General features: G+C 56.2%; 1 protein-coding gene across 2 annotated transcripts; it reads left to right on the plus strand.

Annotated features, from left to right (window-relative positions):
* The first annotated feature begins 2 nt into the window (after window positions 1-2).
* On the plus strand, window positions 3-9,353 carry SERPINH1 (serpin family H member 1). 2 transcript variants are annotated; one of them, XM_086678346.1, is made up of 6 exons: window positions 19-159; window positions 1,647-1,690; window positions 4,136-4,800; window positions 5,217-5,315; window positions 5,422-5,654; window positions 8,331-9,353. In XM_086678346.1, exons 3-6 carry the CDS (start codon window positions 4,179-4,181, stop codon window positions 8,631-8,633), a joined length of 1,257 nt encoding a protein of 418 aa, XP_086534472.1. In that variant the 5' UTR covers window positions 19-159; window positions 1,647-1,690; window positions 4,136-4,178; the 3' UTR covers window positions 8,634-9,353. The 2 variants fall into 2 exon arrangements, with proteins under 2 accessions (XP_086534471.1, XP_086534472.1); XM_086678345.1 differs by lacking the exon at window positions 1,647-1,690 and having other exon boundaries at window positions 3-159.
* Window positions 9,354-13,195: the final 3,842 nt, after the last annotated feature.

The raw sequence follows: 13,195 nt of genomic DNA on the forward strand, positions 1-13,195 counted from the left end.
GCGCCCTCCGGAAGCGTTTCCAACTTTCCAGAAGTTTCTCGGGACGGGCGGGAGGAGGGGAACGCCATATATAGATCTGGGGAGCCGGGAGCGGCGGAGAGTGGAATCTGTCCGCGGCTTGAGTGGGACGACTGTCCGGCGCCAGCCCACCCAGCCCAGGTGAGGGAGGGGGCCGGTCTGCGTGCGGCGGCGGGCGCTTTGGGGGTGCCCCGGAGAGTGAGAGAGGGCGGGAGGCCGCCGGGAGGGATTGGGGGCCAACCCAGAGCCCGCAAACCGGAGTCCTTGGCCCTTAGGGAGCAGCTGGGGCGTTCGGGGTCGGGAGCCAGGGGCAGCTGAGTGAACCTGTAGGACTAGGGCGAGATCAGGGCAAGGGTGGGGAGTCGGGGCGCTCAGAGGCTCGGAAAAAGTGCAGGCTTCCATGGGAGTTTGGGGCAGGGGTGCTGACGGCAGGGAGGAAACAGTGGGGCTGGGAGCCAGGATGCTGAGACTGCCTTGTGCAGGAACCAGGAGGGAGGAGGTGGGGTCTGGGGGCCTCTCCAGCAGCGGTGGGAGGCCAGGCCAGCTTTGCAGTTCGGGGCGCCTCCACCTCTAGGGCTGAGGCCCGGGGGCCGGCGCAGGTAGGTGGACCAGCCTCCTGACGGGCAGGGTGGCATCTGCGCCTCCTGAAAGTAGGGTGGTAGGAAAGGAGATGAAGTAGTCTTGGCTTTTCCTGGGAGGGGTTCTTGGGATCCCCACCGTTTGGGAAGAGTCACAAACGGTGGCTCCATTTCTGATCAGCAGCCTGCATGTGTCCATGTTGGCAGCTAAAGGAGCAGTTTGACCAGTGTCCCCCACCTCCCTTGGGAAGGGGGTGAGGAATCAGCAGGCTCCATATCCCCCCACCCAAGAGGGGAGGGTTAGCTGATTAGAAGGCTTTGAGTCGCCCACTCTCAACTCTGTCCACTGCCACCTGGTTCTTGGAGTGGCTGCAGGGTTAAGGCTACTTCCAAAGGCCAGGGTTCCCTGCCCCCAGCCTAGGGACATTCCTGAGGCGGCCAGAGTGGAGGAAGAATGAAACCACTTCCAGCATGGCCAGGAGGCCCTGCCCCTCCTCTTCTCCGTTTCCGGCAGGTCCCTCTGGGCTGTAGGGCCCGGATGGAGGGGAAGGAGGCTGGAGGGAAACTGGGGGCCTTGGTTCCCTGGAAGCCTCTGGCTGGCACCACACCCTCCTGTCTTCAGATGGTTCACCTGCCCATCCCCCCCTCCTGAGGCCTCCGGATCCAGTCCTTTTGTTTCTGGTCACCGGGATTCCCAGCAGAAATGGTTTTGTTTTGTTTTGTTTTAACCTCACTGTGTAACAGGATACCACATCCAGGCTTCCTCCGGGGGCTCTGCGGGTGCTTCCCAGGAGGAAGAAGCCCTGCACTGGGAGGCCTGCCCCCCCCACTGATCCTGTGGGACCTGGGGTGGCTCCCTGCTCCACTCTGGCCTCAGTGGCTCCCGCTGTACAGTGAGGTCCCTGTGGAGCTGGGACTAGCTGTGCCTTCCTTTGTGCCAGGGGCAGTGTAGATGGGGTCCCATGTTGGGGTTGGGCCTTCCAGGCCCCGCCTCATCACCGCTCCAGCTCTGCCCTAGCCCATCCTCCTCATTCTTCTGTTTTCTTTCAGAATGAAAAAGGCAGGCACTGACCTCCCCCTGAGGCAGTTTCCAGGTACTTTAGACTCCCTCAAAGTGTTTGAGATCCTCTCTGGTGACCCCTAGCATTTGCTTCTCTTCCCTCTTACTTACAAAAACCCAGAACCCAGTCTCAACTCAGTCTGGCTAGCTGTGGGCACAGCCCTTGGCTCTCTGATCGAACAGTTTTCTTTGTGGGACGGTAAAGTCGTCTAACCTCGGCCTCAGGGCTGGGATTTCTCTGTGGCAACGCGGGCTGGGCTGTGGGAAGCTGGCTTGCTTGCAGTGACTTGCCTCCCTCTGTTGCTGCTGCTGGGTCAACGTTAAGGGCGGCCCTTCTCCGCAGCCACACATCTCCCTGCACCTCCCTGCAGAGACCCTGTGCGGATTCAAGGAGGCTCTGGGCCACCCCCTGGGACCTGCACCCAGGCCTCCTGCTTCCCAGGCTGGAAGCCCCCCTCTGCCGGCGGCGGATGGAGATAATTCAGTTTCCAGCCTGCCACGTCACCTAGAGCGGGAGCTCGAGCAGGAGGAGCAGGAGCGCGGCTGCGTGGCTGCCTGAGGAATCCCAAACTAGTCATTTGGAGCTTTCTTGGAAAGCCCCTCCCAGCCCTTTGAGGTTCTGGTTGGCTGGGGGTGGGGGCTGTCAAGATGGTGTCTGCCACGTGGCAGGGCTGGGAGCTGGGCTCCTTGACTCTCTCCCAGTGGGATGCTAGTGGCCTTCCCCCCCCCCCCCCCCATGTCTGTGCTCTGGCATCAGCTGTATGGACTAGAGGTGGCCTTCGAGTTGAGTGACCAAATGCCTGTTGTCCAGGCAGAATAATCAGTAGTGCCCCATTTTACTCTCTTAGGCATCCTTTTGTGTGAAGTAATTCTTCGGTCTTTCTGCTTTTGAGGCCCCAGGCCTGATGGGGAAGGAGCTAGGGCTGGGAGGAAAGTGGGCCCTGAGATCCCCCCTCTTGTCTGCGCTCTAGGGTACAGGTCTCTCTTGGGCCTTGCGCCCCGCCCCCCCCCCCCCCCACCGCTTTCTCCACGCGTCCTTTGCTTCCCCCTTTACGCTGCACCTTCCGAGAGGTGGCCGCCCAGAGAGGGGGGACCTGCCTCGGTTCACAGGATGGCTACAGCAGTGGAGTCTTTCCAGAGACCCAGTGCTCTTGCAGGCAGGCCGAAGTCCTGAGGGTCCTCTGCTAGGATTCTCAATTTGGAGGTCCTTAAGGACCCCAGGATGGGATCCGCTGGAGCAGTGGGACCCCAGCCTCCACCAGAGTTCCTACCAACCCTTCCCTTCCCCCTATCCATCTTGCTTGAAAGTAACGGGGAAGTATCCCATGTGGAGAGACTGTCCTGATTGGAGGCCCCTGAAGGAGAGTGAGGCTTGTTTTGGGGACCAATGCTATTGCTGTGGTTTGGAAGGGATCCTGAGGAGAACCCTGAAGCCACAGAGCGGAGGGCCTGTGTGATAACCAGGCTCTGTCAGATTGGAGGGCAGAATGGAATCTGAGGTGGACCCAGCTTCCTGTGAACACGCTTCTGGTTAGCCTCTGGTGAACGGGAGGGGGTGTCATTGCTCCATTCAACTGTGACTTACTCCTCCTCCAGTATCCTTCCTCTCAGGAAACCTACCCCCCACCCCACTTTTGTCCTGGGGATTTCCCATCCATTCTCGGGACTGTGGACAGATGGACAGGCATGTCCCTGCTAGGATAGAGGCCTTGGGTGTGGAGACCTAGACCTTTATGGCTTGGCAAATGGAGACTGAAGCTGAGAGAGGAGTGGACACACACTCAAGGTCACCCTTGGGCTGCAGAGTTTAGCATCTGGGTTCCCCCATTTAATGAGTGAGCCATTGGGTGACTCATTAACATCCCAGGGCAGGGTAAAAGGCACAGAGGGAGGGGCAGTCCTTCATCCTGTCCCAACAGGACATCCTTTGTCCAGACACCTGAGCTTCATGCAGACCCTCAGTCCATCCGCCACATTTTTCCACTGGAAAAGGGTTCCGGAGTCATATGAGATCAGGGCTAATCTGTATACAAAATGAAGATCCTAAGTCTGCCCAAGTGGCCCTGATTTTTGTTCATTGAGGAACAGCTGAGGCCCATTGTGTGCTAGGCACTGGAGATGTAGAGGATAACCAGACTGGCTCAATTTCTTGTCCACTCGGAGTTCATAGACTAGTTAGGGATGGAGATCACGTATAATAAACACACAAGGCTGACTGTTGTAAGTTCTGTGTAAGAAATCAGTAGGGTGGAGCTGTTGCCTTGCTAGAAACCCTGCTCCGGATTAGGAGCTCAAAGAAGGCCTCAGAGAGACTGGGCAGACTGAGACCTCTGATCTGGGCAACTCTTGAGTTAGGTCTGGGTTCCCCAGAACTCTGAGCTCTCTTGATCCCATCTGCAGGGGACTTGGTGGCTGCCAGAAGGCTGGGGATGGTTCCTGGGGAGGAACATCTAGGGTTTCAGGGCCACCCTCTCTCCAGCCCTCACAGGTCTCCCGTGGTGCGTACAACCCGCCTCCCAGCCATGCGCCTCCTCGCGCTCATCGGCGCCTGCTGCCTCCTGGCCGTGGCTCTGGCCGCCGAGGTGAAGAAGCCCGCGGCTGCTGCAGCACCGGGCACGGCAGAGAAGCTGAGCCCCAAAGCGGCCACGCTGGCCGAGCGCAGCGCCGGCCTGGCCTTCAGCCTGTACCAGGCCATGGCCAAGGACCAGGCGGTGGAGAACATCCTGCTGTCGCCTGTGGTGGTGGCCTCGTCCCTGGGGCTCGTGTCGCTGGGAGGCAAGGCGGCCACGGCCTCCCAGGCCAAGGCGGTGCTGAGCGCGGAGCAGCTGCGGGACGAGGAGGTGCACGCGGGCCTGGGCGAGCTGCTGCGAGCACTCAGCAACAGCACGGCGCGCAACGTGACCTGGAAGCTGGGCAGCCGCCTGTACGGGCCCAGCTCGGTGAGCTTCGCAGAGGACTTCGTGCGCAGCAGCAAGCAGCACTACAACTGCGAGCACTCCAAGATCAACTTCCGCGACAAGCGCAGCGCCCTGCAGTCCATCAATGAATGGGCGGCGCAAACCACCGACGGCAAGCTGCCCGAGGTCACCAAGGACGTGGAGCGCACGGACGGTGCCCTGCTGGTCAATGCCATGTTCTTCAAGCGTGAGTCCAGAGGGGTGGGGCGGCCGGGCACAGAGCCCTCAGCAGCTGGGGTGGGGAGCCAGCTCGGCACGTGTTGCCCAAATGCCCGACAGGTGCCAGGGCAGAGGGCGGACGTGGCGGTGGCTGAGCCGAGGGTCCTCCTGAAAGAGTTCTCTGTCCGGTGGAATCAGCCAGACCCTGACTGTAGAGAGCTGTTCCTCATAGCTTCAGGCAGCATGTCGCAGGGCCAACGCCCGTGTCCCCCAAAGCGGGGAGCATGTACTCTGTGGACTGGGCGCTGGGGTGGGGGGGAAGGTGAGCCCCAAAGACTAGAACAGAAGCCTGTGGCAGAGAGAGATCCAGGGTGTGCAGTTGGGGGGCTGTGTTCTGAGTGGGGGCCGTCTATTTCTGACCTTGCGTTCTGCTTCCCACTCCAGCGCATTGGGATGAGAGGTTTCACCACAAGATGGTGGACAACCGAGGCTTCATGGTGACCCGATCCTATACTGTGGGTGTTACCATGATGCACCGCACAGGTGGGTGACCTGCGGAGCCGGGGGCCGAGGTGGGGGGGTGAGGGCGCTCGGGGCCTAGGCCGCCCCCAGCCCTGCGTGCCCAGTGCCCTCTCGGCTCTCCTCCCAGGCCTCTACAACTACTACGATGACGAGAAGGAGAAGCTGCAGATTGTGGAGATGCCCCTGGCGCACAAGCTCTCCAGCCTCATCATCCTCATGCCGCACCACGTGGAGCCCCTCGAGCGCCTTGAGAAGCTGCTGACCAAGGAGCAGCTGAAGATCTGGATGGGGAAGATGCAGAAGAAGGCTGTCGCCATCTCCCTGCCCAAGGGTGTGGTGGAGGTGACCCACGACCTGCAGGTGAGGGATGGCCCAACTTGGGGTCTGCAGGACCTGGGGGAGAGGGGTGCTTGGGGCACCCATTCGTCAGCTCAGCCGGTCTGTCCTGAGCCTCCGTGGGTGTCCAGGTAGTACTGGGCGCTGCTGGGGGGGAGAGGCCTGGGACCTGCCTTTGGGAACATGATGGTGACATCCGTAGTTAAATGCGATAGAGTGCCTGCTGTATGCCAGACACTCTTCAGAGCACTTCGTAGATGTTAACCTTTTAATCCTCGAAACAACTTCATTAGGTAGGACTAATGAGCTTCTTAGAGATGAGGAAACCGAGGCTCAGGAAGGTTAAACAACTTACCCACAGTCACATAGACGGTAACTCAGACATCTGGCACCAAGCTGTGCCCTAGTCCCGTACCGTACTGCCTCTGAGCCTGAGGTGCCCCCAGTTCTAGACTGTTCCAGCCGAAGGGTCGTCTCCTGTGCAGCAGTAAGACGAACAATGGCTGTCAGCAGTGAGGCACTCGGGGTGGCTGGAAACTGAACCCACGCATTCAACGTTATCTTCTCCTCATGACCGCCCTGGGTGTTGGCCAGTGGCTTGAGGGGAGGCTGAGGTCACCTTGGTTAGTGAGTGGTAGAGCTGTGATGAGTCCTCAGGGTGAAAATTCAAGGTGGCCTTTTTGTCAGTCAGGAGAGATTTTTTTTTTTTTTTTTTTTTTTTTTTTTTTTTACCTACTCAAAAGGGAAAACTTTTATCTCATTCGTGCCTTGGATGCTAGAAATGGCTCCTTGGTAAGCTTCTCACTCACGGGATTGATTCAGATTCACTGCTGACACTGTGGAGAGAAAGCTTGTGATGAAATGGGGCTTCGGCTCCAGACCACGGACTAGTGGCCCTTGTGTGGCCTGTGCTGTGGATCATGCTGAGGTGTCCAGAGAGGAGCCATCACCACGTCCTGGACCCGTCCAGGTTCTTCCCCAGCTTCTCCTTCTGCCGTGGCTGCTCTGACGCCATCCTCCCTTTTTTTCTCCCGTGTCTTCCTGGAACCCTGGGTGGACACACAAGTCCATGGGGTACGTGGAGTTGAGAAATTTGACGTGTGTGACTTGTGTAAGGTCATTGGGACTGGAGTCGCTGGGCCTAGAACACCTGTCTCAGGACCCCAGCTCAAGTGCCTATTTGGCCTCACCAGGGAGGTGGCCTGTCCTGCAGAAACCTGGGCCCGGAAGCTGCTGGTGACTCGGCCAGTAGTCCTTCTCTGCAGCGTCTTCCTCACTGAGCCACAGGGCGACCAGGCTCCGGTCGTGGGGGATAAGGAAGGCTTCCTGGAAAACGGGGTGGTTAAAGCATTCTACAGGGATGGGGGTGGCCGTTGAGACACCATTGAGGGTGCCGGCTGTTCAGTGAGACCGTCGAATAAAGTGCTGGGAGAGGTATGCTAAGGGGTAAGGCCACAGCACAAGCACAGTTGACATACGAAACCGCTTGTACTTGGCTTCCGGCGGCTCTGCAGAGCCATGGCAAGTGTGTGTGTTGGGAGTGGGGTGCATGTTTGTGGGGGTGCGTTTTAATTTTGTACTTTGGGAATATGTAAAAACATATATTGGGGCGCCTGGGTGGCTCAGTCGGTTGAGCGTCCCACTTCGGCTCAGGTCATGATCTCATGGTTTGTGAGTTCAGGTCCCACATTGGGTTCACTGCTGTCAGCGCAAAGCCCGCTTCGGATCCTCTGTCCCCCTCTCTCTGTCCCTCCCCTGCTTGCAGTCTCTCAAAAATAAACAAACATTAAAAAAAAGATGTATCACGTATACATTAAAACTTGATCAGTGTAATGAACTCTCTTGTATCCATCACCCAGCTTCAATCATCAGCAGCTCGTGACCGATAAGGAGTCATCGATACACAGCCATTTCTCCCCCAACAGATTATTTTCTGTTAATTGTTTGTTTAGTTTTGAGAGAGGGAGAGAGAGCATGATGGGGAGAGGGGTAGAAATAGAGGGAGACAGAGGATCCGAAGCAGGCTCTGTGCTGACAACAGAGAGCCCGATGTGGGGCTTGAACTCACAAACCATGAGATCATGACCTGAGCCAAAGTTGGACACTCAGCCTAACCAGCCAGGTGCCCCACCCCCATCAGATTATTTTGAAGCAATTCCCAAGCAGAAAGCACCCTGGACAGGTTTTAAAGCCCCAGGATTATATGGTCATAGCTATCCTTAGAGTAGTCTTCCTTACATTTGAGCGTGCCAAGAATTACCTAGAGATTTTGTTAAAGAAGCTTCCTGGGTCCTCCCCCAGAGATTCTGATAGGTGGCTCTGGGAGAGAGGGCGTCAGGAGACGTGTGTTTCATATAAGCTCCCAGGTGGTGCCCGTACTGGCAGTCCGTGACCCGTGCTTGGAGAAGCACTGATCAAGATTGCTCAGCAGGACTGGGGATAAATTCTGCCTTTCCCCCGAGTCTCCGTGTCCTTATCTGTTATGTGGCAATTAGAGGTTCTTGCAGGGTTGTCGTGAGAGTTAAGAAAGCAGTGGTTCGAAGTGCCTACATCATGTCTGGCATACAGGAGGTGACGGGGAGGTGGTAATCTCTGCTCTGAGGAACAGGGTAGGAGGTGATGGGTGGTGAGGGTGGAGGGTGCGGGTCTAGGAGCCTTGCCCATCTCGCGGCCTCACCTGGCACCTGCCTCATCCCGCAGAAACACCTGGCCGGGCTGGGTCTGACTGAGGCCATCGACAAGAACAAGGCAGATTTATCACGCATGTCGGGCAAGAAGGACCTGTACTTGGCCAGTGTGTTCCACGCCACTGCCTTCGAGTGGGACACAGAGGGCAACCCCTTTGACCAGGACATCTATGGGCGCGAGGAGCTGCGAAGCCCCAAGCTCTTCTATGCTGACCACCCCTTCATCTTCCTGGTTCGAGACACCCAGAGTGGCTCACTGCTGTTCATTGGGCGCCTGGTTCGGCCCAAGGGTGACAAGATGCGAGACGAGCTGTAGGGCCCCAGGGTCGTGGGATGGCAGGAGGCAGCCGAAGGCTCCTGAGACACATGGGTGCTATGGGAGGGAGGGAGTTGAGGTACTGACCTTGGATAGTCCATGGGGTAGGGGTGGGCAAACAGAGCAGGCTTCCTGTGTGTCTGAGCAGACTTCCCAGCCATCTGCTTGGACGTGGGCTCCCAGATACCATGATGCTGAGCCCAGGAACCCCAGGGACCCCACATTCTGTGGGACCTGGGCAGTAGTCACGTCCTGCCCTCAGAGCCCTGGGTTTAAGCCTGCCTCAATCAGTGTTCATATTTATAGCCAAGTGCTTTCTCATCTGTGAGACGGAATCGAGCTAGTGGGGGCTCAGCCCAGGCCCCGTGGAACGGGGGCCCTCTTTCCCTGACCCGACCATCACCTCAGCCCTCTCTCCAGCTCTATTCCAATCCTCTCCCAACTTCCCTCAACTATAAAATGAGGTGCTGCACCCCCCTGGGACAAGTTCTCCCATGATGGCCCTGGCCCCAGTTGAGGGGGGGGATCGGGAAATAGCTCATGGGGGTGGGGGTGGGGGCTCATGGGCGGATTCTGGTCAGGCATCATGGGGATGAACTTTTTTTCTCCGTTTGTAGATTTTCAAAGATGGGGAGGGAAGGGGGAAAATGAGCCTTTGTTGCTGTCACATCAAGAACTTATTTGTACAATTTTTTTTTTCAATAAAACTTTTCCAGTGAAGTTTTGTTGGAGCATGGAGGGTGACTGGATCAGAGATTCCCATGTCATTTTTCCCGGGAGACAAGGGCTCCTTGTGTTAAGCCAGGGCCCATATCAATATGGTGCTGAAATGCTGGCAGATAACCGCAGGCCCCCTACATGCCGACTCGGGAAATGGTTTTGGCTTTGGCCGCCCTGGAGAGGTGGCTTTGGGGCTGGGGTGACAGTGCTGGACCTGGAGCCCGGGGCATTCTACGCTGGAACTTTGGCTCTCCAGTCTTCAGTTTCCTAGCTTTTCAAACTGATCTCATCCATAGCCAGGTTAGATAGGCTGCCTGACTGGGCCTGGCTTTGGCAGGAAGGAGCTTGTGGGATCCTTGTCCCATTTGGGTGTGCAGCAGGAAAGGAGGAGGGACCTGACACAGCCCTCCTCACATGGTCCTTGGGGCTCTTGACCCCATAGCTCAGGAGGAGAGAGGGTGAGTGGGGCAGAGGAAACTGGATTCGACACTGCTTGCTGGCAGTGTAGTCTCGGGCAGCTCACTTCCTCTCTCCGGGCGCCTCTCTGGCTTCCCTCTTCCACCAACTTTGCCCTGGGGGTTGTTGGTCCAGGGAGGGGAGCCCCTGCCTGGCTGGGCAACCCAGTTGGAGTCTTCCATGATGTGAATGGGGCTGCAGAAAGGCCAGCTGACTGACTCCTGTTAGTACCAAAACAGCATTTAGAATACCGCTGCCAGAGCTCCGGGTCTGTCCTGTGCAATGGACCCAGTAAATCAGATGTCTGCCCTCAGGGGCTTCATCTGAAAGTGGAAGCCTATAGTGACAAGCATGCTCACTCCTCACTGTGTTCCAGTCCCCTGGATCATTCTGTTCCAGACTTGCTGTACTCGTTCCCTGCCTCAGGGCCTTTGCACTAGCTCTTCTTTCTGCCTGACAAGCGGTTCTTTGTCAAGGGTACTTTTTTTTTTTTTTGTCATCCGGAACTCAGCTTGAATGTCATTTGCTCCACAAGGCCTTCCCTGATAACCCAATGTAAGTAGCAACTCCCCTGCCTCAGTGTCTATACTGTGTTTTCTCTTTTTACTGACTCCTTAATGCTGTAAAATTTTCCACCTATTGACACATTCACTGGCTGTCCCCACTATTAGAATGGAAGCCCCATGAAAGTAGGGGCCACATTTTGTTAATCACTGTATGTCCTCCACCTGGATTCAGCATCATCCCCACATAAGACACTGAAAATATATTTGCTGAGTTAGGAAGTGAAGCAGGTGTGCTAGAAGGGTAAAAGGGCTGTGGGAGTACAGAGGGGGAAGCCGTGACTGCCAAGGGAGATACAGAGGGCTCCCAGGAGGAGGTGACATGTGGGCTGCCTTGAAGGGTGAGTAGGTATTCTTTTTTTTTTTTTAATCAGAATAATAATTTAAATATCAGCTGGTACTACCTTTGCGTTTTGCTTCTAACACTATGTTTGTGCAAAACACCATGTCAGTCTCTTGGTGTCCCGTGCTATGGACATGGATATAATTTTATCCAAATTATCCACATTTGGATATAATTTTATCCAAACGTCTTAGCAGCTTGGCTAAGTAGGAATTCTCTGTTTTAGTGGTGAGATCACCAAGGCCGAGGGAGGTTAAATAACCTGCCTGAGGCCCCACAGCACAGCCAGTGGGGCTGAGCTGGGAACTGCTTCTAGAACGTTGGCTAGTTCTCCCTCCATGCCACGTGGGAAGGGCCGGAGAGGAACTGGCCAGATTCTAATACTGAAGGTGCATAGCCTGCTCATAGTCTATACATGTCATCCCACATCTTCCCCATGACGGCCCAGTTAGGTGGGAAGTCCTCCTAATCATACTAGTGTGGCTCAGAGATGGGCAGAGCCTGCACAAGAACCCAGGCCTCCTGGACCCAAAGTTCAGCCTGCAATAGCGCCCTCAGCAGGTGGGAGTGCCCCACCAGAGGGGAGCTCACAGTGAAAGAAGCCAGGCCTGGGGGTGGGGGCCACCCAGATGACCCAAAGGGGGCCCTGAGGTCACCTGCGGCCATCTGGGCACATGTGGGGAGGGTGGTGAGAGGTCTGAGCTCCCTCCTCATCAAGAAAGGTGGAGTTGCTAATGTGGAAGGTGACAGGGCAGGAGGCAGAGGTAGTCAGGTCAAGGTTGGGTTCGGGGTCAGACACCAGGTCAGTGCCACCAATGGCCCATCCTGCCCTGTGTGGAGCTTTCCTGTTGCCTGGAGGCCATTGGAGGGCTGTCCTATTATTCCCACCATGCTGCTTGCTAAAGCCGCAGAGATGATGATGATGACTGCTGGATTGTGAGGGTCCTGGATGTAGTGCAAGTGCGGGAAGGTGGGGATGAACTCTCTACTGGGCACCAACTCGGGGCCTGGCACCACTGTGTCTGATCTCATTTAATCCTCAGCGTTTACCTGAGGGGTAGCTATTACTGTCCCATGTTACAGATGAGAGGGGGAGTGGCCGGCCCAAGGCCACCCAGCAGGTCAATGACGGGGTCCGGCCTATATGGGAATCCAAGCATCCTGGCTGTGGAGGAGAGAAGTGGACAGGCATGAGTGCCGCACTCTACAGTTCATAGCGGGTAGTCACCAGTGGGTTTCCATGTAATCTTAACCCCAGTCCCTGCAGCACGGAGCTCGTTACCCTGCATCCATGGAAGAGTACCCCAGCTGAGATCTTGAGAGCAGGCCCTGCTCTGCCTGTGTCCTGCCACACCCCATACCTAGCACACGGCCTGGGACACAGGAGGTGCCTAATAAATGCTCACTCAAAGAAATTGTGCAGTGGGTGCTCTGGTGCTTAGCAGCAGAGGCACTGGAGCCTGACAGACCTGACCTGACCTGTGGTCCTGCATCCCGGCTTTTCCCTGGCATGGTGACCTCAAGCTTCTGAGAAGATGAAGGCAGGAGCTGAGGCCCTGGGGCGTGGGTTCTGCAACTTGCATCATGTCACCTCCATCACATTCTGTTGGTCGAAGCAAGTCATGAGGCGTGCTGAGATTCCAGGGGCGAGGAAGAGACTCCATCTCTCGATGGAAGGAGCTGCAAAATGGCGTGGGCATGTTTTCAATCCACCACCCGGGGGGTGGCTGGTTCTCTTCACGCCTCACTCCCATTGTTTCCAGTCCCAGAACTGGAGTTCTGTGCTTGCCTGACTCGGGGGTGCTAGTTCCGGAGTCAGATCTGGAAGGAGGAAGCACACACATCAAAAGAATCACAAGGTTTTGCTAATTTACATTAGCACAAAATCTGGAAAACGTGGGAATGTTTACTGTGGGTGCTAGTCCACAGAGAGAGGAACATAATTTCATTGGCCTAAATTTGTTTATTTATGTATTTATGTATGCATGTGTGTGTTTATTTATTTGGTGGGAGGGGCAGAGAGAGAGGGAGAGCAAGAATCCCGAGCAGGCTCCGCACTGTCAGCACAGAGCTGGACCCAAGGCTCGAACCCACGAACCGTGATATGACCTGAGCCGAAGTCCAGTTGGATGCCCAACCGACTGAACCACTCAGGCGCCCCCGAATTTATTTATAACACAGGATACATTGACCTGAGATCCTAGATTTAGTGTGCCACTTTGCGCAGTGAGGGGCGGTTTTCATTGTTGGCTTAGCTTTTGGGTTGGCCGAACCTCGGATTCAATAGGGAACTATGAACTATGCCTCATTGATGTTGAAATGCCAGGACTTTCTTGCTTCAAAATAGGGGAGAGAACCCGGACACTAAGGGAGGGAGGAATATTGAGGTGGGTTTACCCTGCGTGACCCACTCACCTGCCCCCTAGCCAAGTTCCACCCTCCCCAACTTCCTTTTCTAGAACCTCCAGGAAACTGCCTTC

The sequence above is a fragment of the Puma concolor genome, chromosome D1 (assembly GCF_028749965.1).
Source record: "Puma concolor isolate L17-30 chromosome D1, mPumCon1.1.hap2, whole genome shotgun sequence".
Lineage (NCBI taxonomy): Eukaryota > Metazoa > Chordata > Mammalia > Carnivora > Felidae > Puma > Puma concolor.